The sequence below is a fragment of the Ovis canadensis genome, chromosome 19 (assembly GCF_042477335.2).
Source record: "Ovis canadensis isolate MfBH-ARS-UI-01 breed Bighorn chromosome 19, ARS-UI_OviCan_v2, whole genome shotgun sequence".
Classification (NCBI taxonomy): Eukaryota; Metazoa; Chordata; class Mammalia; order Artiodactyla; family Bovidae; genus Ovis; species Ovis canadensis.
The window spans coordinates 14,806,154-14,832,583 of NC_091263.1; the positions used below are offsets into that span (position 1 = coordinate 14,806,154).

The following is a 26,430-nucleotide window of genomic DNA, read 5'->3' on the forward strand; positions in this document are numbered from 1 at the left end:
CCCATGGACTATATAGTCTACCAGGCTCCTCTGTCCATGCAATTTTCAGGCAAGAATACTGGAGTGGGTTGCTATTTCCTACTCCAGGTTATCATTGGAGGGTACTAGGCAACGCTCTGACTAAATCTGATCCTATTGCTGACAAAAATGGAAGTTTTCATTGTCTTCTCTTCATTGTTCTGAAAAGAACATATACTGCTTTTGTAAAAAGAATAAAAAATTAACCATGACTGGTTAAAAATAGTTTTCCAGAGGGGAAAAAGCAGGCCTGTCCTGGAGGTGACATGGAGCCCTGTGCTGAGACACAGGGAGGACAAGGGCAGAGGACAGGGAGTTCCACCCAGGGTGTTCCCTGGCCTCTTCCCCCTGCACACAGGCTCTCAGGATACACTTGTCAGAAGTCCCCAAGACAGGAACTTAACTTCAGCCCTTTCTTTTCCATGCAAGAGGTAGAAGACAAGAGTGTAACTACCACAGGGACAACCCTGAATTTGTGCTCATTTCTAAAAAATATACATATAAATCTCTTCTTTTTTCTCATCAAAGAACTTCACATCTAATTGAGTCTCTGTGTTGTCAACTGGAAGCAGAGCCAAGTCTTGCAAGAGAAAGCAGCAGCAGAATCTCACCTTTGTACCATGCATTTTAGTTTACAACTCTGCTTTCAATAATTGCACAGCCTGAATTATATTCCCCCAAATTTCTATAGTGAGACTATATTTGAATATATTACCTTTAGAGGAGTAATTACTGTTGAATGAAGTCACCAGCGTAAGGCACTGATCTGACGGGATTGGTGTCCTATGAGAGGAGGAGACCCCCAAGAGCTTGCTCTCTCTCTCTGAAGGTGTGCAGAAAAAGGCGATGTAGGGAAGTAAGACAGTGGTATCCATGGGCCAAGAAGAGATGCCTTAGGAAAACTGAATCTGCCTTCTCTGTGCTCTGGGACTTTCAACCTCCAGAATTGCAAGGAACAAATGTTAACAAATGTTAAGTCACCTAACCTGTGGTTCATTGTTGTGGCAGCCTAAGCTGCCCAACATGACCAAGCTAGGGAGTGCAAAGCCAGAACCCGGACATGAATCTTCTAGTTCTCTTTTGGCTCATTAATTCTTAAGGCTCAGATAGGTTTTAGGTAACTGATAATTACAGCTGGTAATTATAAAAATTATAAAAACCAGCCCATCTGCCAATTCCAAGTCTTGCCAAGCCTACTGCTGCCTGTGCACAGGTAGATCAGGCCAAGGGAATAAAAGCAGTGTTTCCATTGGTCCCAGACATGGGGGAGGTGGCTTTCTACAAAGCAATTTTTGAAAATTACTATAAGACAAATGTATAATACAGAAAAATACCAAGAAAATGCCTTTGCTCCTTTGAAAAATTACTCAATATATTAATTAACCAATTCTCCCCTACACCTGTCTCTCACTTTTGACCTATTTGTGCTGCTGTAGTTTATTGCATTAATGAATATATAGGACTATATTCTATGTGTCCTGTTTTGCTTCCTTTAAGGGTTATTTAAAGGAAGGATTATCTAAAGGCTCTCGGTCTTCTCCTGAGACCCACACTGGTCCTTTCAGGACCCCAGAGCATAGCACCACGAGTGGAACTCAGCTCAGTCCCTGGCTCCTGGTCTGTGCTGCCCAGGCCAGTGTCCTCGGGACCATGGCACCATGACTCAACTTCCCTTCTGGAGGCACCTCCCATACAAGCTTCTCTCCAGGACAAGAGGTGCTCTGAATGCCATCCTGAGGACCAAGTGTGTCCAACAATTCTAAGTTTAGGAAGCAGACATCCTGGTCTGTACACCAAGCTCCCTTCAAGTCTGGCAGGCAGAATCAAGACTCTGACAACCCCAAGCTGTCTGCCGCACTGGCTGTCCCTCCTAGGAAACAGAACGAGGCACAGTTGCTTCTCCTTCATTCTTTCCTTTTACATTGCACAGCAGAATTACGTGAGGAACTTTTCTATATATACCTAAAGATTCTGATTCAGGAGACCCACCTCTGAAATGGAGAAGCATGCTACCACCTCAGAGTCAAAAATTCCTTGTCCCTCAAGGCTAAGAATAAACTGTCCAAACCTTGTGAGCAGGGCTAATTCCTAGCAACAAACCTGGCTCCTTCACTAAGTGGTTCCAATAAAATAAGATAGCACAGAAAATCAAACAAACAGAGACAAAATACAGGGGTGTTGCTTACCATAATGCAGTTAACAGTATATTGTTGATAACTTTGGATAATAGAGAGTTTGACCCTGGGGGTTTTTTTTGTTTTTGTTTTTTTTGTTTGTTTGTTTTTGCTGTTTGATGCTAATAGCTTTTGAGATCTTCCACTTTCCTCCCTGCCCAACATCTGGGCCAACAGACAAGAGAGTCTGAGGTCTCCCTCCTTTGGTGCTGGCTGGGGACCCTTACTCCATCACAGCCCCCAAAACAAAACCTAACCTGAGGCTACTTGCTCTACCCAGGAAGTGTCACTAAATTAGTAATAACTTTTGAAACCCTCTTGGTGGGTTGAACTGTGTCTCCCATAGCTATGTTCAGATCCTACCTCCCTACTATGAATGTAACCTTATTTGGAAATAGAATCTTAGCCGATCTAATTAGTTAAATTAACACAATGTTATACTGGAGTAAGGTGAGCCCCTAGCACAATGAACTGGTATCCTTATAAGAGGAAAATTTGATTACACAGGGAAAAAAAATTTGACGACAGAAGTGGAGATTGGAGTGATGTGTCTACAATCCAAGGAATACCTAGGACTGCCAGCAGCCACCAAAGGGTAGGAGAGAGGCTTAGGACAGAAAGAGCCTCCAGAAGGAACCAATGCTGCTGACACCTAAGTTTTAGACATTCAAAACTGTGAAAAAAAAAATTCTGATTTCTTTAAACCTCCCAGTTTGTGGTACTTTGTTACAGAATCGCTACCAAACTAAGACAATATACATATGGCTCTTGACAGCTGTATTAGCTTCTGCCTCTGTCTTGACATGGGTTCTCGCCTGTATGTGTCTGTCTCTGTTCTCTGCTTCTTATAAGAGCACCAGTCACTAGATGAGGGTCCACCCTAACTCAGTGCAACCTCAAATTAACTAACCACATTTGTCTGCAAAGAGCCTATTTTCAAAAATGATCACAATCACAAGTACTAGGGGTTAAGACTTCAATATATGTTTCAGAGGGGACACAACTGATCCACAATATTCAGCCAAAACTAGGGACCATCCCACCTTTGCAAGGTGACCAGCCACTGAAAAGTTTAAAACTCACTGTGCAGCTGTGAGGACTGGCTGAGAAAACATACGTGATAAAGTTCCATCAAACAGCACACGAGGACAAGTTATTATAAAACAGGTAATGGACAAGCACTCTGCAGCCTGGCAGTTTAGTCCCTGAAACACACTAGCATGTGCAGGGATCATGGCAGAGGAGCCCACTGCTGTCCTGCTTTTATACACCTAGAATTTCCTGATGGCAGCAAACGTAGCACACTGAGAAAGAGCATACCTGTCATATGTCAGGCAAATGTGTCCTGGCCTCAGCCGATGCCCCTCAAGCAAGGCCCTAGGGCAATAATCACTGAAACAGCCCAACCTAAGAGGGTCCCAAGGAGAGAACAGGTGTAATGAGCAACAGGTCTTCGTCCCAGGTTCATGCCATGTAGGATCACCATACACAAGGAAATAGCTCTAATGCTGCCCCAGTCCTCCAGGAGCTTCTACTAGGGTTGGGTTGGAGAGATACTGTGAACACTCATTATACAAACCCTACAGAATACATGCACATTAATCTTTAAAACAAAGCTGGCCATCTCTGCTCTGCACACCTAATGAGGTTGCTATAAGGATTCAGAGAGATTTACATATGTGAAGCAAGTTTATATAAGGCAGTGTTCTCCTGCATTTATCCACATATTTATTTACTGCTAGGAACTTTTCTAGGAGTTCAGGATATATCTGGGAAGGACATAAATACCTCTGCTCTTAGCTTACATTCAAGGAGGTAAGAGAAATTGACATTAAACTATTTTTGAAAGTTTAAATAAAAGATACACTCAGTTCAGTTCAGTTCAGTTCAGTCACTCAGTCATGGCCAACTCTTTGTGACCCCATGATTCGCAACATGCCAGGCCTCCCTGTCCATCACCATCTCCCGGAGTTCACTCAGACTCACGTCCATCGAGTCCATGATGCCATCCAGCCATCTCATCCTCGGTCGTCCCCTTCTCCTCCTGCCCCCAATTCCTCCCAGCATCAGAGTCTTTCCCAATCAGTCAACTATTCGCATCAGGTGGCCAAAGTACTGGAGTTTCAGCTTTAGCATCATTCCTTCCAAAGAAATCCCAGGGCTGATCTCCTTCAGAATGGACTGGCTGGATCTCCTTGCAGTCAAAGGGATTCTCAAGAGTCTTCTCCAATACCACAGTTCAAAAGCATCAATTCTTCAGTCCTCAGCCTTCTTCACAGTCCAACTCTCACATCCACACATGACCACAGGAAAAACCATAGCCTTGACTAGACATACCTTTGTTGGCAAAGTAATGTCTCTGCTTTTGAATATACTATCTAGGTTGGTCATAACTTTTCTTCCAAGGAGTAAGCATCTTTTAATTTCGTGGCTGCAATCACTATCTGCGGTGATTTTGGAGACCCAAAAAATAAAGTCTGATACTGTTTCCACTGTTTCTCCATCTATTTTCCATGAAGTGAGGGGACCAGATGCCATGATCTTCATTTTCTGAAGGTTGAGCTTTAAGCCAAATTTTTCGCTCTCCTCTTTCACTTTCATCAAAAGGTTTCTTAGCTCCTCTTCACTTTCTGCCATAAGGGTGGTGTCATCTGCATAGCTGAGGTTATTGATATTTCTCCCGGCAATCTTGAATCCAGCTTGTGTTTCTTCCAGTCCAGCGTTTCTCATGATGTACACTGCATAGAAGTTAAATAAGCAGGGTGACAATATACAGCCCTTATGTACTCCTTTTCCTATTTGGAACCAGTCTGTTGTTCCATGTCCAGTTCTAAGTGTTGCTTCCTGACCTGCATACAGATTTCTCAAGAGGCAGGTCATGTGGTCTGGTACTCCCATCTCTCTCAGAATTTTCCACAGTTTATTGTGATCCACACAGTCAAAGGCTTTGGCATAGTCAATAAAGCAGAAATAGATGTTTTCCTGGAACTCTCTTGCTTTTTCGATGATCCAGCAGATGTTGGCAATTTGATCTCTGGTTCCTCTGCCTTTTCTAAAACCAGCTTGAACATCAGGGAGTTCACGGTTCACATTTTGCTGAAGCCTGGCTTGGAGAATTTTGAGCATTACTTTACTAGTGTGTGAGATGAGTGCGATTGTGCGGTAGTTTGAACATTCTTTGACATTACCTTTCTTTGGGATTGGAATGAAAACTGACCTTTTCCAGTCCTGTGGCCACTGCTGAGTTTTCCAAATTTGCTGGCATATTGAGTGCAGCACTTTCACAGTGTCATCTTTCAGGATTGAAACAGCTCAACTGGAATTCCATCACCTCAACTAGCTTTGTTCGTAGTGATGCTTTCTAAGGCCCACTTGACTTCACATTCCAAGATGTCTGGCTCTAGATGAGTGATCACATCATCATGAGTATCTCGGTCATGAAGATCTTTTTTGTACAGTTCTTCCATGTATTCTTGCCACCTCTTCTTTATATCTTCTGCTTCTGTTAGGTCCATACTATTTCTGTCCTTTATTGAGCCCATCTTTGCATGAAATGTTCCCTTGGTATCTCTAATTTTCTTGAGATCTCTAGTCTTTCCCATTCTGTTCTTTTCCTCTATTTCTTTGCATTGATTGCTGAAGAAGGCTTTCTTATCTCTCCTTGCTATTCTTTGGAAATCTGCATTCAGATGCTTATATCTTTCCTTTTCTCCTTGCTTTTCACCTCTCTTCTTTTCACAGCTATTTGTAAGGCCTCCCCAGACAGCCATTTTGCTTTTTTGCATTTCTTTTCCAGGGGGATGGTCTTGATCCCTGTCTCCTGTACAATGTCACGAATCTCATTCCATAGTTCATCAGGCACTCAATCTATCAGATCTAGGCCCTTCAATCTATTTCTCACTTCCACTGTATAATCATTAGGGATTTGATTTAGGTCATACCTGAAGATACACTGGGAGGTGTTAAAACACCATGGAAGAAAGAAAGAAAATGTAGGCTAGGATCAGGATACCACACATGTGGTGAACGGGCAGCACAGACTGCAGTAATTAGGTCAGGGTGAGCCTCCTAGAGAGGGCGACATCAAGTGCAAGCTTGGCAAGTGGGGGCATATGGCTGGCTCCATGAGGAGAGTGTTCCAGGCACCACACAGGCCAGAAGGTGCTCAACGTTCAGTGGGAACATGGTGCAACTGTTATGGACTGAGTAGGAGGAAGGCACAGAAGAGGTCAGGTAAGACCAAACTTTCCAGGTCATAGAAAAGACTCCGGCTTTTATTCTGGAAGGTGGTCTGAGTGTAAGTCAATATGCCTATATCATATTGAGAACAGACTAGGGATGAGGAAGATCAGATCTGGGTGGCAGCACCAGAGGCAACAACACAGGGCTGGGCTCTGAACTCTGTGCAGGACTGGAGAGCATGTGAGAAAGAGTCTGGTAAACCTCAAATGTTAAGACTCAATAGAGGTGCTACTGTCTCAAATGGGAAGGCCATAGATGAGCCTGGCTGGAGGGCACCATGAGCAAGCCAATGCTTATGTTCTGGCCCAGGACCCACAAACAACCTCCTTGGAGATGCTGAGCAGCACAGGGGATGGGGGCACTTAGGAAAAACAGCATTCCACCATGGACCCAAAAGATACACAGTCTGCCCATAGCAAAGGAAGAATCAACTTGTTATTTATCTGTGATAACAGAAAGAAAATAGAAGAGATCAACTGAAAAATTGCTGTGAGCAATGAGAGAACTCGGTAAGCTGGGGACATACAAAAAAAAATTGTAATAACCCAATTGCCTTCCTATATACAAACAAGTTTAACAATGTGAAAGGAGGACTCCCATGTAGAGTATCAAAAAAGAAAAAAAAAATTTAATATACATAAAAATGTGCAACCTCTAAATGAAAAGAATTTCTAAATACTAAAGAATATAAAAGACTTGAATAAATGAAAAGCCATATCCTTTTTGGAGAAAGAAAGGCTTGCCATAATTTTAAAGTCAATTCTAACTAAATTGACCTGTAAGTGAATTTAGGTTCAAAAACAGATAAGCTGACTCTATTCAGGAATATCTGTACAATAATAATCAGGAAAATTCTGAAAAAGAATAGTAATGAAGGAGGACAAAACCTGCCAGACAGTAAAACACAGTATAAACCACAATAAATTAAAGCTGTAGTTCAGTTAGTTCAGTTCAGTCACTCAGTCGTGTCCGACTCTTTGTGACCCCATGAACTGCACCACGCCAGGCCTCCCTGTCCATCACCAACTCCCGGAGTTCACTCAAACTCATGTCCCTCAAGTCGGTGATGCCATCCAGCCATCTCATCCTCTGTCGTCCCCTTCTCCTGCTGGTTCACAAATAGTAAAAGAGGAGCCCAGAGTAGGCCCAAATACAGTTGGGAATTTTGTCCCTGATCCAGGTAGCTCTAAGTATCTGGTGATTATTCAGTTATAACAACTTGGAAAAAATAAAGGTAAATTCTTACTACTCCTTTCACCAAAATGAAAACTACCTGGATCAAAGAGTTAAATTAGAAAATGAAACAAAAACGCACTGAAATAAATATTTAAGACTTAAAAAAAAAAATCTCAGAGTAGGAAAGGCTTCATAAAGTCGAAAGGCCAGACAGTGGAAAAGCATGTGTAACACAAAGGATGAAAGTTAGTTTTCTCAATGTACAAAGATCTACAAATCCATGAGAAAGAACTAAGCTAAATAGAAACAAAGTAACAAAGATATCTCCAAAAAGCATTCTGGATTTAAAACAGAACAAGGAGGACTGGAATCCACACTGTGCCCTGCCTCCCAGGGAGATGCTTCTCTAATGAGGATGCCAGCTGCTCAGACAGGAGCAGGAGGCAAGGTGCCTGAGTTTTCATTTATGTTCATTTTGAAAATTGAGGGACAGGGTGGGATGATTTGGGAGAATGGCACTGAAACATGTATACTATCATGTAAGAATCAAATCGCCAGTCTATGTCTGATGCAGGATACAGCATGCTTGGGGCTGGTGCACGGGGATGACCCAGAGAGATGTTATGGGGAGTGAGGTGGGAGGGGGGTTCATGTTTGGGAACGCATGTACACCCGTGGTGGATTCATGTCAATGTATGGCAAAACCAATACAGTATTGTAAAGTAAAATAAAGTAAAAATAAAAATTTTTAAAAAAAGAGAAAATTTTACCATGTGCATTGTTAATTAAGACAACTAACAGTTTTATAAAAAGTTACAATGCAGAGAATCTAAGACAGACCCACATCTGAACTACAACAGAAAAAAAGGCCTTCCTGACATGCAGGTCATCTCAATAGGAATGTAAAACCTCCTAGAGGGAATTCTTCTTTAAAAGAAAGAGCTGTGTCTAAGTTATTCTACACTCAGCCATAGTTCATACAAGCAAAATTGAGGGTATAACCACTCCACTAAAACAGCTTCTTGCTCCAATAAACCAAGTGAACACCTCCTCACTTCACTTTCATTCCGAGCATGCCAGAGATGTTGCATGTGCTTTGTGATCAGAACAAAATACTGAATCGAACATTTTTGTTGTGCCTCAGTAAATAAATTTAAACCAGTTATCCATAATGGGGCTGTTAGGCATCAAGTTTTAACTTAAACTTCTTACTGCTAAGTCGCTTCAGTCGTGTCCAACTCTGCGCGACCCCATAGATGGCAGCCCACTAGGCTCCTCTCTCCCTGGGATTCTCCAGCCAAGAATACTGGAGTGGGTTGCCATTTCCTTCTCCAATGCATGAAAGTGAAAAGTGAAAGTGAAGTCAGTCGTGCTGGACCTCAATTTCTTTATCCTTAGAATACAGGTAATAATAGTACTTACTATAGGGTTACTATGAAGCTTAAATAACATATACAAAAACACTTCAAAAGGGCCTAAAAACACACTCCTTAGAAGCAGGCAGGATCTAAATTTAAAAGAATATTCCCTTGGGCTGGAAAACTCCTGACACTCACGGTTATGGGTAAGAAGAGGCTCTCCTTTAAGTTGAGAGAGAAGTCACCACATGGCACTCCATCTGACGAAGCACTGGTACATCTGACACCCGTGAGCATGTAAGTGGAGTCTGGTGAGCTGCTCTTGCAGAGCCAGGGATGCTTCAGCTATACCAACCCTCCCAGTTCTCTAGTTTTCTCCAGTGGGGACCCACTGGGGTGGCTGCTGGTTCACTGGGCAACCCCAGATCTACAGAGGAAGAGTGAAGTCTGCATCCTGCTGCCAAAGCCACATGCATGGATTCTTTGGAAGCCACAGCAGCTCCTGAGCAGAGGCTCAGGGCTCTTTTGGACTTCACCCAGGAGCAGATATATATACCTCATGTGAGTTCCTCAGTGTCTCATCTTCATGGTGTGATCTGTGGGCCCTTTCCTTCCTCCCCTTGCCTGGCCAGAAGACCCATTCTCCACCCAGTGTGCAGAGCTTGAAGCTCTTGTGGTCCATTTGGACCAGAACAGGCTTCAGTGGGAAAGCTGAGTCCTTCCCAGGAGGGGAAGCCCAGGATCCTTTCCTTTCCCCCAAATGTTGGTGTTGGAGAGAATCTTCCTGGACAGGAAAGACAAAAGGTTGCAGTTAAGTCTGGGGTACTTTTAAATGTCCAGTCGATGTTAATGGGAGCTACTTTCAGCTGCCAAGGGAGATGAATCCAGGGGGAGTGGCCAGGAATGCAGGTTAGGTGTTCGGTGGCTCTCCTTGCTTCCCCTACTTTCAGTCCAGGACAGATCTCATCATCACTCCAGGCCCTGTATAGAGACTACTTAAGTGTTACAATGACCACATTTTCTAAAACAAAAACCTGAGGGTATGAGTTTACTTATGGGATATTATCAGTGGTTAGAGTTCAATGTTATCAACCAGATCAAAGAAATTAGGACTATTTCCAAGGGCTTTCCTTGTGGCGCAGACGGTAAAGAATCCACCTGCAATGTGGAAGACCTGGGTTTAATCCCTAGGTTGGGAAGATCCCCTGGAGGAAGGCATGGCAACCCACTCCAGTATTCTTGCCTGGAGAATCCTCATGGACAGAGGAGCCTGGTGGGCTATAGTCCATGGGGTCGCAAAGAGCTGGACACTACTGAGCAACTAAGCTACCAAGGAGATATGAGTCAGGGATGAAGTTTCTATTTTGAAGACAGGGTGAATGGAGATACCATTAGCTTACTATTTCTTGATTCAATAATTCCATCAGACAGGCAAAACTTTTAAAGTTTGATGTCATCACATGTTGGAAGGTGTAGAGGACCCTTACAATGTGGTGGTGGAAAGGGAATGTGGTACAATCATTTATAAGGATATTTGGTAGCATCAGCTAAATAACAGGTCCTCTGACCACAATTCATTGTACCTATTTTAGAAAAACACTTGTGCATGTCCATAGGGAGACACCAATTGTACAGCATTATCTTACGAAGAAAACTGAAAGCATTCTTAACTAGATAACACAAGCATGACAGAATATTATATAAATGTCAAATTTTAGGTAGATCTGTTTTTGTTTTCACATGGAAAGCATTTCAAAGCATACTGCTGGATGAATAAAGCAAGCTACAGAACAGTATGAGACCACTTATGTAAAAGACAGAGCAAAGGTTTAAGATGGCAAATTTTACGTTATGTGTAAAATAATAAAGTTAAAAATGGGGAAGGATTAAACATGTAAATGCAATAGAAAATGTCTGTCAGGATACCTGCCTAACTAAGATGGCGGAAGGGGCAGGGCGTGGTGGACAGTGGAGCATGTCTCTCTGATAAAATAATGGCCTGATTTAAAAAATACAGTTAACTAGGTTTGCTATCCCTCTAGATAGGTATGGATGGATGGTGGCAAAGTTGCTTTGGGTAGGAGCCCCTTCAAGACGGGCTGCAGGTGATGAAGGCCACAGACTTTGGTCCCAGGAAAATACACACTTTGTACAATATCTTTATATAATAAAGAATACTAATTCTTTATTAGTATTTTATACAAATTCAAGTATATCCAAATACTTTACACAATTTCGAGGAATGAAGGACCTTGGAAGCCCACCTATAAATTATGAACCCCAGGTTAAGAACCTTTGATTTGGACATTTAAAGCTGCAGAAATGGATGCAATCATGCAAAGAATATGTGCTACGTAGGAATTAATAGAGATAGACTGTAGAACCCAAAGAACCCCCAACAATGAAGCAGCAGGCAGAGTAAAGAAGAGATGCAGGCTGTAAGGAGTGGAGGCCTGCAGAAGAGAGTAGATGGTAGCAGGCTGATGAGCTCCATCTCTCCTGTCCCCTCTGCCACCTCCAAACTGCTGTCACATGAATTGCCCAAGAACTGTATGACAAACATCCTTCCATGAACAGTGGGCAGTAAACCCACAAAAGGAGGCTAGGTCCTGCAGTTTGACCCTGCCTCCAACTCTGGCCTTATCTCTACGTAGCTCCAAACACACTGAGCTGTGAGTCATCTCAAATATATCTTTTCCCTTTCATGACTTCATTTTGCCATTTTCTTTTGTATAATGTCTAGCACATTGGTAAGGTCCTCAAAAATTGTCAGAATTTCTTCTTTCCTTACCAATGCTCTTATGGAAATTGACACTTAGGAAAGAACACTAGATTTGGAGGCTCTTCCATATACAGCCCAGCAGAAATCATGGCTCCCCTCTATCCCTGCCCTGAATCTCTGGACTTATTCCTGCAGCACCTCGTCTAGTAGACTGACTTGGAAAGGCCAAAGGATTAAGAGACCAGGTCTGCCTGGCTAGACACTGGTCTATCAGCAAAATCTCCAGACATCTGGAGATGGGACTGTTTCCAAATTTGTACATACCATAGTAAGTACATAGTTCTTTCCATGAAATGAAAATAAAGTATACAAAAAATGTGACCTCAGTTTTCAAATGGGTACCTCTAAGAAATAAGTACCAACTGCAGACTTATGAGATCACTCAAAACTACTTCAAACTGCAAATATCAAATCTGCACTTATGTGATCTACCACAGGGACACAGTTTAGGGACGATCGGCTCACAGAAGGGCACACCAGCCCAGTATTAAGTCCACCTCTGACCCATGACTACAAAGTAGTGGACACCTAATGCACCATCACTTGTTAAAAGGCCTCATGGAAGCCCCACACAGGCTCAGCCAGCCCTGCTACTTCCAGTCTGCCCTGCCTCACCCTTTCCTGACAAGAGGGCCAGCAACACAGTGGGACCTTGAACCTTTGGGTGAATCAACCCGGCCTTCTGAGGAATGACTGTTTATTATATTTACAACCTCAAAGTACTGGGTACTTCTGACTGCTCCTCCCCAAACCTAGAAAGACGGCAGGTAGATGGAAAATGCCCATGACTTGGCTGGAGTCAAATCCAGCTTGCTCCATTAAGACCCACTCCACTGAGTCAGTTCATTAAGCCATGGCATGAGTGAACTCCCATCACCTGTAAGGGTCGTAATATCCATCATTTCTACCTCCCAGCAACCCCACCCCCACACCACGAACAGGTAAAACCCCTTTGAGATGTGAAAGGATGTACAACTTGAATTGTTATCACAGCCACTAGGTCTATGACACTCTCAACAGTGGACAATAGTCAAATTAATACTAGTAACAACTAAAGCAATGACCTTGAGACTAATTTTCCTCCTCTGTTTGATTAATTCTGTCAGTCCTAGCTTTCATGATCATAATGAATTGCTGAGGTTTTACTTTGCAATAATTTTTTTTTTTAATTACAAACTCTGTGTCACCATCACTTCCTAAAAGAACATTTTAACACCAAGACGGTAGAATGGAGGTGATGTCGGAATCGCGGTAGCCACTGTAACCAGGCCCACGGCCCAGATCAAGAAGGAGGCCCCGACCTGGCCAAGTCGAGGGCTGACCCTGCCCTTACCCCTGACGTTAGGGGACATTCAGGCTGCGTCCTGACTGCGATGAGAGCCCAGCATCAACTCTAACGAAAACAAGAGGAGAAAACAGATGCGGAAGGCAGGGTGGCAAACCCCAGCCGAGCTCCGGGCGCTGCGGCTCCAGGCCCCGGGCGCCAGTGGGGGTGGGGAATTGCCGCGCCCGCGCTCCAAGCCCTCGTCCCCCCCCGCGCTGCCCGCCTCCGCGGCCCGGGACCCCGATCCCGCCCCCCACGCTCAGAGCCTCAGCCCGCGCCCCCCCCCAGCCCGCCCCTGCCCCCGCCTCGGCCGCCCGCGACCAAGGTCGGCAGCAGAGGGCCGCGGGGCCGGGCGGGCGAGGGTCCGGAGCCGCGAGCCGGGGAAGGCCGCCGGCCGTGGGCCAGAGCGCCCACCGCGCAGCCCGCACCGGCGCGGCCGCGAGCGCCGCACTCACCCGGACGACGCCATGAGCGCGACGAGGCCTCGGTACTGTCGCCGCCTGTGCTTCCTCCGCGCTGAGCCGCTCCGCCGGGGAGGGGCCTCTCGCCGGCCCGACTCCACCAGCAGGCGGCGGAGACGGCGGGGAGGGCCCGGGGTCAGCGGGAGAACGGTGTGAGCGCGCCGGCGGCCAGATGAGGCTGAGGCCGGGCATCGGTTCTGAGCGTCTAGGGCGGTGGGGCCTCGGGAGGGGGTCCAGGGCCCGCTCCGAGCGGCCCAGAGTGGGGGGCGGGGGGCAGTGGGCGCACTGACGGCGCTGGGTGGCACCGAGGACGAGGGCGGTGCGCGACCCGCAGGCCTGATCCTCCCACCTGCTCAGGTGCACCGCTACCTAGAGGCCAGCAGTCGCTGGAAGACTCGGTGCCAAACCAGCGAGAGAACCTGCCCTGGGGCCACTAAACAGCTTCAGGACCCAGGTGAAGTCAGAACCTCCCAGATTTGAGTTTGATTTCCTTAAGAAAATCCTTTTCTTTACCGCTGGTGTGTGAAGATGTGTTGTTGCTATGAACTAAAACAGTAACTTTGCTATTTCTTACTTGGTGTACTGTGTTGCGTGAATGTTAGCCTCAGAGTCAGTTATCCATTGTAAAAGATGTGTAAAATCACATTGTGAAGCCTTGAGGACTGTGAGGGCACTTTTAAAAATTATTCTTTACATTATACTGTTTATCCATAGTGATGGCTCTGGAATTCCTGCAGTGGGTTTCACAGCATCAATGATGGGTACTTGAACCTCAGTTCTTGTCTCAGCAAAATGAGTTTTCAGAGGTAAATGAGCTCTTATAAGTAAGAACACTTGGTAAAAAGCTCTGGATAATGAAAATCATTGTTGATTACACTTCTGTGTTATATTAAATATTATTAATCATTATTTCATTATTTTTACTAATAATAAGAGTTAAGAGACAATAAAGTTGTGACTGAAAGCCTTGGCTCTGGAGCCAAAATACCTAGATAATTACCTGTACTAATTACCATCTGTGGAACCATAGGAAGATAGAACCTTCCCAGGGCTACAGTTTCTTCAGTTGAAAAACGAGGATAATGATAGGTCCCTTCCTTTCTATGAGGATTGAATGAGTTAATATTTGTAAAGTGATTAATACATTGCCTGGTAGATGGCCTTGTTGACTTAAAGATTAACAACCTAAAAGCTGAGAGTTATGTTTTATTCAGTGGGAATTTTTAGGACTTTAAGCCTGGAGATAGCATCTCAAGTGACCCGGAGAGAACTGCTTGGAGAAGGTGAGGGGAGGAGCCAAGTTACATAGAAGTTTTGTAACAAAGGACAGGTAGTCTGAATATCAAAACGTTATCATTAAAGAAAACTAGATAACCCAAGTTAAGGAATTTAGCACTTTCTCTGTATGGAGAGATAAAAGAGTCTGAGCTTCCTGAAACCATTCCTTTGATATGTACTCCAGCTTTCTGGGGCAGGTATCCTGTTTTTATATGCTGAGCTTCCTAGAGGCTCACTGTAGGTAATAACTGCAGTCTGACAGCTGCTAAATGGCATATATTTTCTCTTTTTAAAAATTTTATTTATTTATTTTTAATTGAGGGAGAATTGCTTTATGATAGTGTGTTGGTTTCTGACACACATCATCATGAATCAGCCATCAGTTCAGTTCAGTTCAGTTCAGTCACTCAGTCGTGTCCCACTCTCCACGACTCAAATGAATCGCAGCACGCTAGGCCTCCCTGTCCATCAAATCCCGGAGTTCACACAGACTCGCATCCATTGAGTCAGTGATGCCATCCAGCCATCTCATCCTCTGTCATAGCCTTCTTCTCCTGCCCCCACTCCCTCCCAGCATCAAAGTCTTTTCCAATAAGTAAACTCTTCGCATGAGGTGGCCGAAGTACTGGAGTTTCAGCTTTAGCATCATTCCTTCCAAAGAAATCTCCTTCAGAATGGACTGGTTGGATCTGCTTGCAGTCCAAGGGACTCTCAAGAGTCTTCTCCAACACCACCGTTCAAAGGCATCAATTCTTCGGCACTCAGCCTTCTTCACAGTCCAACTCTCACATCCATACATGAACACAGGAAAAACCATAGCCTTGACTAGATGGACCTTAGTCGGAAAAGTAATGTCTCTGCTTTTGAATATGCTATCTAGCTTGGTCATAACTTTTCTTCCAAGGAGTAAGCGTCTTTTAATTTCATGGCTGCAGTCACCATCTGCAGTGATTTTGGAGCCCCAAAAAATAAAGTCTGACACTGTTTCCACTGTTTCCCCATCTATTTCCCATGACGTGATGGGACCAGATGCCATGATCTTCGTTTTCTGAATGTTGAGCTTTAAGCCAACTTGTTCGCTCTCCTCTTTCACCTTCATCAAGAGGCTTTTTAGTTCCTCTTCACTTTCTGCCATAAGGGTGGTGTCATCTGCATATCTGAGGTTATTGATATTTCTCCCGGCAATCTTGATTCCAGCTTGTTTTTCTTCCAGTCCAACATTTCAGATGATGTACTCTGCATATAAGTTAAATGAGCACGGTGACAATATACAGCCTTGATGTACTCCTTTTCCTATTTGGAACCAGTCTGTTGCTCCATGTCCAGTTCTAACTGTTGCTTCCTGACCTGCATACAGATTTCTCAAGAGGCAGGTCATGTGGTCTGGTATTCCCATCTCTTTCAGAATTTTCCACAGTTTATTGTGATCCACACAGTCAAAGGCTTTGGCATAGTCAATAAAGCAGAAACAGATGTTTTTCTGGAACTCTCTTGCTTTTTCCATGATCCAACAGATGTTGGCAATTTGATCTCTGGTTCCTCTGCCTTTTCTAAAACAAACTTGAACATTGGAAATTCACGGTCCATGTATTGCTGAAGCCTAGCTTGGAGAATTTTGAGCATTACTTTACTAGTGTGTGAGATGAGTGCAATTGTGCAGTAGTTTGAGCATTCTTTGGCATTGCCTTTCTTTGGGATTGGAATGAAAACTGACCTTTTCCAGTCCTGTGGCCACTGCTGAGTTTTCCACATTTGCTGGCATATTGAGTGCAGCACTTTCACAGCATCATCTTTCAGGATTTAAAATAGCTCTTCTGGAATTGCAAGAGGGCATCAGAGGGCAGACACACTGAAACCATACTCACAGAAATCTAGTCAATCTAATCACACTAGGACCACAGCTTTGTTTAACTAAATGAAACTAAGCCATGCCCGTGGGGCAATCCAAGATGGGCGGGTCATGGTGGAGAGATCTGACAGAATGTGGTCCACTGGAGAAGGGAATGGTAAACCACTTTAGTATTCTTGCCTTGAGAACCCCATGAACAGTATGAAAAGGCAAAATGATAGGATACTGAAAGAGGAACTCCCCAGGTCAGTAGGTACTTAATATGCTACTGGAGATCAGTGGAGAAATAAATCTGGAAAGAATGAAGGGATGGAGCCAAAGCAAAAACAATACCCAGCTGTGGATGTGACTGGTGATAGAAGCAAGGTCTGATGCTGTAAAGAGCAATATTGCATAGGAACCTGGAATGTAAGTTCTATGAATCAAGGCAAATTGGAAGTGGTCAAACAGGAGATGGCAAGAGTGAACGTTGACATTCTAGGAATCAGTGAACTAAAATGGACTGGAATGGGTGAATTTAACTCAGATGACCATTATATCTACTACTGCAGGCAGGAAACCCTCAGAAGAATTGGAGTAGCCTTCATGGTCAACAAAAGAGTCTGAAATGCAGTACTTGGATACAATCTCAAAAATGACAGAATGATCTCTGTTTGTTTCCAAGGCAAACCATTCAATGTCACAGTAATCCAAGTCTAAGCCCCAACCAGTAATGCTGAAGAAGCTGAAGTTGAACGGTTTTATGAAGACCTACAAGACCTTTTAGAACTAACACCCCCAAAAGATGTCCTTTTCATTATAGGGGACTGGAATGCAAAAGTAGGAAGTCAAGAAACACCTGGAGTAACAGGAAAATTTGGCCTTGAAATACGGAATGAAGCAGGGCAAAGACTAATAGATTTTGCCAAGAAAATGCACTGGTCATAGCAAACACCCTCTTCCAACAACACAAGAGAAGACACTACACATGGACATCACCAGATGGCCAACACTGAAATCAGATTGATTGTATTCACTGCAGCAAAAGATGGAGAAGCTTTATACAGTCAACAAAAACAAGACCAGGAGCTGACTGTGGCTCAGATCATGAACCCCTTACTATCAAATTCAGACTGAAATTGAAGAAAGCTGGGAAAACTGCTAGACCACTCAGGTATGACCTAAATCAAATCCCATATGATTATACAGTGGAAGTGAGAAATAGATTTAAGGGCCTAGATCTGCTAGATAGAGTGCCTGATGAACTATGGAATGAGATTCATGACGTTGTACAGGAGACAGGGATCAAGACCATCCCCATGGAAAAGAAATGCAAAAAAGCAAAATGGCTGTCTGGGGAGGCCTTACAAATAGCTGTGAAGAGAAGAGAAGCGAAAAGCAAAGGAAAAAAGGAAAGATATAAGCATCTGAATGCAGAGTTTCAAAGAATAGCAAGAAGAGATAAGAAAGCCTTCTTTAGCGATCAATGCAAAGAAATAGAGGAAAAGAACAGAATGGGAAAGACTAGAGATCTCTTAAAGAAAATTAGGGATATCAAGGCAAGATTTCATGCAAAGATGGACTCAGACAAAGGACAGAAATGGTCTGGACCTAACAGAAGCAGAAGATATTAAGAAGAGGTGGCTAGAATACACAGAAGAACTGTACAAAAAGGATCTTCACAACCCGGATAATCACGATGGTGTGATCACTCATCTAGAGCCAGACATCTTGGAATGTGAAGTCAAGTGGGCCTTAAAAAGCATCACTACGAACAAAGCTAGTGGAGGTGATGGAATTCCAGTAGAGCTATTTCAAATCCTGAAAGATGACACTGTGAAAGTGCTGCACTCAATATGCCAGCAAATTTGGAAAACTCAGCAGAATCAGCCATAGGTATACCTACATCCTCTCCCTCATGAACCTCCCTCTCACCTCCCGCCTCCCACCCCATCCCACCCCTCTCGTTTGTTACAGAGTCCCCATTTGAGTTCCCTGAGTCATACAGCAAATTCCCATTGGCTGTCTATTTTACGTACAGTAGTGTACAGAGGATGAGATGGTTGGATGGCATCACCAATTCAATGGACATGAACTTGGACAAACTCTGGGAGATGATGAGGGACAGGGAAGCCTGGCATGCTGCAGCCCATGGGATCACAAAGAGTTGGATACAACTTGGTGACTGAATAACAAGTGTATATGTTTCCATGTTACTCTCTCCATTTGTTCCATTCTCTCCTTCCCCCCACCCCCAACACCATATCCATTAGTCTGTTCTCTATGTCTGTGTCTCCATTGCTGCCCTGTGAGTAGGTTCATCAGTACCATCTTTCTGGATTCCATATATATGCATTAATACAATATTTATCTGTCTCTTTCTCACTTCACTGTATATAATAAACTCTAGGTTCATCCACCTCATTAGAACAGACTCAAATGCATTCCTTTCTATGGCTGAGTAATACTCCATTGTATATATGTACCACAACTTCTTTATCCATTCTTCTGTTGATGGACATCTAGGTTGCTTCCATGTCCTAACTATTATAAATAGTACTGCAGTGAACATTGGGATGGCAGGTATTCTTCCTTCCTGAGTTCCCTTGTGGCTCACCAGCTTACCATCCATGGTAGCTGTAATCACTGGTGACTGTGACATTCTTGTTTAATGATATGGGAGGAAATATTCCATTTCTCAGCCTCTTAACCTCCAGAGAACCCATCCAATGTTTTGAGAATCCTCTTTCCTTCAGTAAAATGGAATGTCACGATTGATGCCTTGAGTTCAGAAGATAATGCTCTGTAAATGTGAGCTGAAAAGTAAAGCTACAGGGGTTTGTGAGACCCAAAGTAGGCGTGAATCTTAGAGGGTTAAGGAAGAGTTTGGGGAATGGGCAACTGATAAAGTGGCCTGATTCCAGGCAGCAGTAGTTGCCATTGGAGCAGAGGAGGTCCAATGTTTTTTAAAAATAAGCTGTTGGTTTTAAAATATGTTTTGAAATAATGACTAGTATTAGTTCAATGAAAGTAAATATTCTTCCCCAATATGAGTTATACTAGGTATGTAGCATTTCACTGCATGGTGGACCATCATATGTTTTAACCAACCGCTATTATTGTGGTCCATGTGTGGATTGGAAAAGCATTTTCTTTTTGTTTGTTTGTTTGTTTGCTTTTGTTTTTAATTTAAATTTATTTATTTTAATTGGAGGCTAATTACTTTTCATATGAGGCAGAATGAGAGGAGAATAAAGTTTATTAGAATGGGGAGCACTGTTAGAACAGAAGGCCAGCCCGAGAGACAGCAGAACCCTTTCGCAGGATTATAGCCAATTTTTATAGCCTCAAGACACAGAAAATTCCTACTGGAATGGTGGCATTAGGTGATTGGTTAGGGTTCTGTAGGGTGGGTAATGAAAAGTGAAAGTAAAAGCCACTCAGTTGTGGCCAACTCTTTGCGACCCTGTGGACTATACAGTCCATAGAATTCTCCAGGCCAGAATACTGGAGTGGGTAGCCATTCCCTTCTCCAGGAGATCTTTCCAACCCAGGGATCGAACCCAGATCTCCTTCATTGCAGGCAGATTCTTTACCAGCTGAGCTACCAGGGAAGCTCAAGACTACTGGCATGGGTAGCCTATTCCTTCTCCAGGGCATCTCCCTGATCTAGGAATTGAAGCTCAGGGTGGGTAATAGGGTGGACATTTTACCTAATGTGGGGTCAGGGAACTGGCCTGTTTAGATCCAGAGGCTCAAGGTAACAGTTGCTATGAGACTTGGTCAGTTCCAGAGGTTTTTGTCCTGTGACCTTCATACAGGGCTCCACACCTATGACTTGGGCTTCCCTGGTAGCTCCGATGCTAAAGAATCCGCCTGCAGTGCAGGAGACACAGATTCAATTCCCAGGTCGGGAAAATCCCCTGGAGGAGGAAATGGCAACCACTCCAGTATTCTTGCCTGGATAGTCCCATGGACAGAGGAGCCTGATGGGCAGGCTTGCAGTCTGCAGTCCTGCAGTCTTGGGGTCACAGAGTTGGACATGACTGAGCAACTAACACTTTCACTTTTTCCATATATATTATTAGACAAAATTTTGCTTCCAATATTTCATTATTATAGAGAATATGGACCATAAATATAAATACAGCCAAAATTCTGTATATATACCCATGAGTATTTCCTTAAGCTAAGTTCCCAGGAGTCAGATGATACTAGTATTTTAGGCCTCTTCAGATACATATATAATCTCTGTTTGTATTTGTTTACTTAATTACACAAACACACACACTTATGCATGTACACACACACACATACACATATATATACTAATATACCCACATAGAGATTGCTGTCCCAGCAGTCACCAACACCGATGATGGTGCCAGTTTGCCAAAACTCTCAATAAATTTTATTATTTCTTTATCATTGCAAATTTAATAGGTTAAAAAACAGTATTTTGACAAAATGACAAACTAGGATGTTCCAAGCTCTCCTTTTCCCATAGAAAGAAACATGAAGAAAGCAAACAAGTTGTCTGAACTAATTCTGTAGATACTGTGAAAAAAATCAAAGATTCATAGCAACCAAGCAAACATTCAGGCAAGAAAAAGCCATCTTTAAAATGACACAAAAGTTTAGTGGCATTTTCAGATTCCATTGCCCTACTCATTCTCTAGTGTGGCAGTGGTCTTTGTCTTGAGATGGTAGCATCCTGTTTTCCAATCCCCACATTCCTATCACCTTCAACTGGACGGAGCAGAGCAGACTTTATTTGTATACTACCTGACCTGTAAGAAATGGTAAAATCAGTCCTTCAGTTTGAAATGAAAGGATGCTAGACAGTAACTCACAGCAGTATGAAGATGTAATGATCCAAAAAAGAAATACATGGACAATATAAAAGAAATGCATGGGCAATATTATTTTAATTTTGGTAGCAATTCCATTTTTTATTTCCAACAAGACTTTAAAAATACATATTATAAATATATTATTGGACATACAACATATAAAGATGTAATTTGTGATATTAACATAAAGAGGAAACAACTTTTAGGGAGTAGACTTTTTGTATGCAACTGAAGCTAAGTTGGTATCATCCAAATTAGATTGTTATAACATTAGAATGTTATATGTTTTCCTCATGGTCACCACAAAGATAATATCTATAGAATATACAGAAAAGTATATGTGAGAAGGGAACTAGAAACATGTCATTACAAAAAAAAAAAAAAAAAAAAAGCTGGATAGAAAAGACGGCAGTAATAGAGACCAAAAAACAAAAACCTATAAGACTTTTTAAAAAGTAGCAAAGTGACAGTAAGAAGTTCCTCCTCATGAGTAGTTATTTTAAATGTAAATGGATCAAACTGATCAAAAGGCAGAGATAGCTGAATGGATTAGAAAAATGATCCAAATATATAGTCTTCAAGAGACTCACTTTAGATGTAAAGATAGACTGAAAATGAAAGGATGGAAACAGATATTCCATGTAAATATTAACCAAATGAAACCTGAGTAGGCTATACTAATTCAGACAAAATAGACTTCAGTTTTAAAACTTACAAAGGATAAAGACATTATGAAATACACAAAAGTTAATTCAACAAGACCTAATTATAAACATATATGTACAAAAATGAGCCTCAAAATATAATGAAGCAAACATTCACAGAATTGAAGGGGAAGTAGTTCCACAGTCATAGTTGAATACTTCAGTGATCATTTTCAATAGTAGATATAACCAGACAAAAGAAAATGATAACTTAAACAGTACTACAAGTCAGTTTTACTTAACAGGTGTCAACTAGAAAAAAGTGCACAATCTAAAAGCTGGCAATTATGTTTTAAGGCTTTCTGAGGACTTAATTCCAGAAGACAGCCTTTCATATAGCTGTGAGGGACTGCTCTGAAGAGGTAAGGGAGGAGACAGGACACATAGAAGTTTTGCAACAAAAACCAGGTAGTCAGAACTTCAAAAGACGATTAATTAAAGAAAACCCAGACATTTCAAGTTAATGAATTTATCACTTTTCTATGTATGGCAAGGTTCAAGAGTATAGGCTCATTATAAACATTCCTTTGACATGCACCTTAACTACCTAAGACCAGTATCCTGTTCTTAACCATCCTGAATGTCCTTGGGATATAAAGTCTGGGGTGGCTATAGTCACTGATGGCAGCAACATAATTTGTTTACTGATACGGCAGTCCACACAGACATATATAGAACACTCCACTCAATAACAGCAGAGTACACATTCTTCTCAAGTGTACATGGTACATTGTTTGGAATAGACCCTATGTTAGGCCAAATTTTTTAAAGACAAATCATCTTTAAAGATCTTTAAAGACACTACAAAGTTACTTTTCTGATCACAGTGGAATGAAAGTAGAAAAAAGAAGAAAAACTAGAAAATTCACAAATATGTGGAAATTAAAAAACTGACTCTAAAAACCAGTGGATTAAAGAATAAATCATAAGGAACATTAGGAAATACCATGATGAAAATAAGACACACCATATGTTAAAGCTTATGTGACACAGCAAAATCAAGGCTAAGAAGGAATTTTATACTTGTGAATATCTGTGTTAAAGAAGAAAGACCTCCAATTAATAACCTAACTCTGTATCTTAAGGAAAAACAAAACAAACAAACAAAGTGAAGAGCACTCAAAGCTAGCAAAATGAAAACAGAAGAAAAAGATTAGGGCAGAGAAAATAAAGAGTAGAGGATAAACTAGAGAGAAAAATCAATGAAGTAAAAAGTTGATTCTGGAACTTCCCTGATGATCTACTGGCTAAAATCCTGTGCTCCCAGTGCTTGGATCCTGGGTTTGACCCCTGGTCATGAAACTAGATCCTGCATGCCACAAATAAGAGTTCATATGCCACAACTAAAGATCCCTCATGCCTAAACTAAAATGATTCCACATGTTGCAATGAAGATAGGAGATCCCGCATGCTGCAACTAAGACCCAGCATAGCCAAATATTTTTTAAGAAGTTGACTTTTTGAAAAGAACAAAATTAACAAATCTTTGCTCAACTCACTAAGAAAAAACAAAGGAAGACTCAAATTACTAAAATCAGAAGTAAACATGAGGGCATTACTACAGATTTTACAGAAACAAAAATAATTTTGGAGAGCATTATAATAGATGTATACCAACGAATTGGATAACCTAAAACAGTTTTCCTAGAAACACACTGTCAACCATAACTCAATAAGAAATAAGTCTGAATTAATTTGTAACAAGTAAAAGACATTGAGGTGGTAGTCAGAAAACTTCCCAAACAAGAAAACTGCTGTCTAAATAGCTTCACTTGATGGCCAGGTGCATTTCACCAAACATTTAAAGAAAAACTAACTCCAATACTTCTCTTACTCTTCCAGAATAAAGAGCACCTCTGATTTTATGAAGTCAATATTACCCTGGTACCAAAGCTTGATAAAGACACTGTAAGAAAACTACAGATCAATATGCCCTATGAGTACTGATGGAAAATTCCTCAACAAAAGCCTTCCAAATACAACACGGAAACACAGCAAAGAATTATACACCATGACCAAGTGGATATACTCCTGGAATGCAAGGATGCTTCAACACATGAACATCTTTCAATGTAATATATGATGTAATCTTGTAACATAATTAATATGATGAAGGGAAAAAACACACGATCATCTCAATTCACACAGTAAAAAAAAAAAAAAAAGCCAGCATTTGACAAAATTCAATAATCTTTCACAATGTAGAACACTAAAACTAGGAATAGAAGGAAAATTTTTCATTGTAATAAGGGTCATATGTGAAAAACCCAGAGCAACGATGACAGCCTATAAATTTCCCCCCAAATCAGAAATAACAACAAAAAAGAATGCTGTCTTTTACCACTTCTGTTCAACATCATGCTATAAGTCCTAGAAAGAGCAACTAAGCAATAAACAGGGAACAGCAACCAAATCGGAAAGAAAGAAATAAAATTATGTTTGCAGATGACATGATCTATGTAGAACACCCTATAGATGCCACCAAAACCTGTTAGAACCAATATGTGAATTCAGTAAATTTGCAACATACACACGTTAGTATACAAAAATCAATGGCATACCTATACACAAAAATCTGTACAAAAAGGAAAGTTAAAAATATTGTTTATAATAGCATCAAAAATAATAAAATAGTTGGTAATAAACTTAATCAAAGTGGTGAGAGACTTGTACACTAACAACTATAAAACACTGATGAAAGAAATTGAAGAAGACATAAATAAATGGAAGAACATGCCATGTCGTGGATTGAAAGAACATTGTTAAAATATCCATATTACCCAAGTGATCTATAGTTTCAATGCAATCCATACCAAAATCCCAATGATATTATTTACAGAAATAGAAAAAATAAACCTAGAATTCACTTGAAACCATTAAAGACCTTTTATATGAAAAGCAGTTTTATACAGCAAGATCAAAGCTGAAGGCATTACACTTACTGACTTGAAAATATATTATAAAACTATTAAAATTATACAAAACTAAAGAGTACAGAAGGAATAATCTGTATTTAAATATCTTTCATTCCTAAGAGAGAGAGTTGGCATTCTCAAGTCGGTGTGCCAGAACTGAGCTTGAGTTAATCTACTTATCCTTTTCCTACTATCTAGCAATGATGCTGTTTCAGATATTTATTTTAATCTTCTTTTCAAGGAAAGAAAAAACTTTGAATTTATCTGGTCTTTGAGTTGAGAATAAAAGAAAAGTAGCACATTAAAACAAACAAACAAACAAAAAAAAAACAACTATGGTACTGGCATTAAAACAAACATAAAACAATGGAACATAGTAGAGAGCTCAGAAATAAGCCCACACTTCTACAGTCAACAGATCTTTAAGAAGTGTATAAAGAATACTGGGAATTCCCTAGCTGTCCAGTGGTTGGAACTCTAAGCTTTCTCTGTTGAGGGCTCAGGTTCAATTCCTAGTCAAGGAACTAAGAATCCATAAACCATGTGGCACCATTCCCCTCAAAATATGCAAAATTGGGGAAAAGTTTGATCAATAAATGGTGACAGGAAAACTGGATATATACATGCAGAAGAATAAAGTTAGATCTTTATCTCACATAATATACAAAAATGCATTGAAGGCATAAACATAAAACCCGTAACCATAAAACTCTTGAAGAAAACATAGAAAAAACAAAATAATGGATTTTGCAATGATTTATTGGATATGACACCAAACACTCAGGCAACAAAAGTAAACCCATTCAAGCAGAATTATATCAAACTAAAAAGCCATGAAATTAAAAGATGCTTACACTTTGGAAGAAAAGTTATGACCAACCTAGATAGCATATTTAAAAGCAGAGACATTACTTTGCCAACAAAGGTCCGCCTAGTCAAGGCTATGATTTTTCCTGTGGTCATGTATGGGTGTGAGAGTTGGACTGTGAAGAAGGCTGAGTGCTGAATAACTGATGCTTTTGAACTGTGGTGTTGGAGAAGACTCTTGAGAGTCCCTTGGACTGCAAGGAGATCTAACCAGTCCATTCTGAAGGAGATCAGCCCTGCAATTTCTTTGGAAGGAATGATGCTGAAGCTGAAACTCCAGTACTTTGGCCACCTCATGTGAAGAGTTGACTGATTGGGAAAGACTCTGATGCTGGGAGGGATTGGGGGCAGGAGGAGAAGGGGACGACAGAGGATGAGATGGCTGGATGGCATCACTGACTCGATGGAGGTGAGTTTGAGTGAACTCCGGGAGTTGGTGATGGACACGGA

The 26,430-nt window shown here is 41.7% G+C and overlaps 2 protein-coding genes across 2 annotated transcripts in view; one reads left to right on the plus strand and one right to left on the minus strand.

Annotated features, from left to right (window-relative positions):
- The window catches only part of URGCP (upregulator of cell proliferation), a 35,892-nt gene extending 21,962 nt beyond the window's left edge, over window positions 1-13,930 (minus strand). The window contains exon 1 of the mRNA XM_069561146.1: window positions 13,530-13,930. Within this exon, the coding sequence (XP_069417247.1) occupies window positions 13,530-13,543 (14 nt within the window). The 5' untranslated portion in view covers window positions 13,544-13,930. The remainder of the gene's footprint in view (window positions 1-13,529) is intronic.
- Window positions 13,387-26,430, plus strand: part of UBE2D4 (ubiquitin conjugating enzyme E2 D4) — a 114,879-nt gene continuing 101,835 nt past the window's right edge. Inside the window, exon 1 of the mRNA XM_069561171.1 lies at window positions 13,387-13,561. The gene's annotated coding sequence lies outside the window, so the exon portion shown is untranslated. The remainder of the gene's footprint in view (window positions 13,562-26,430) is intronic.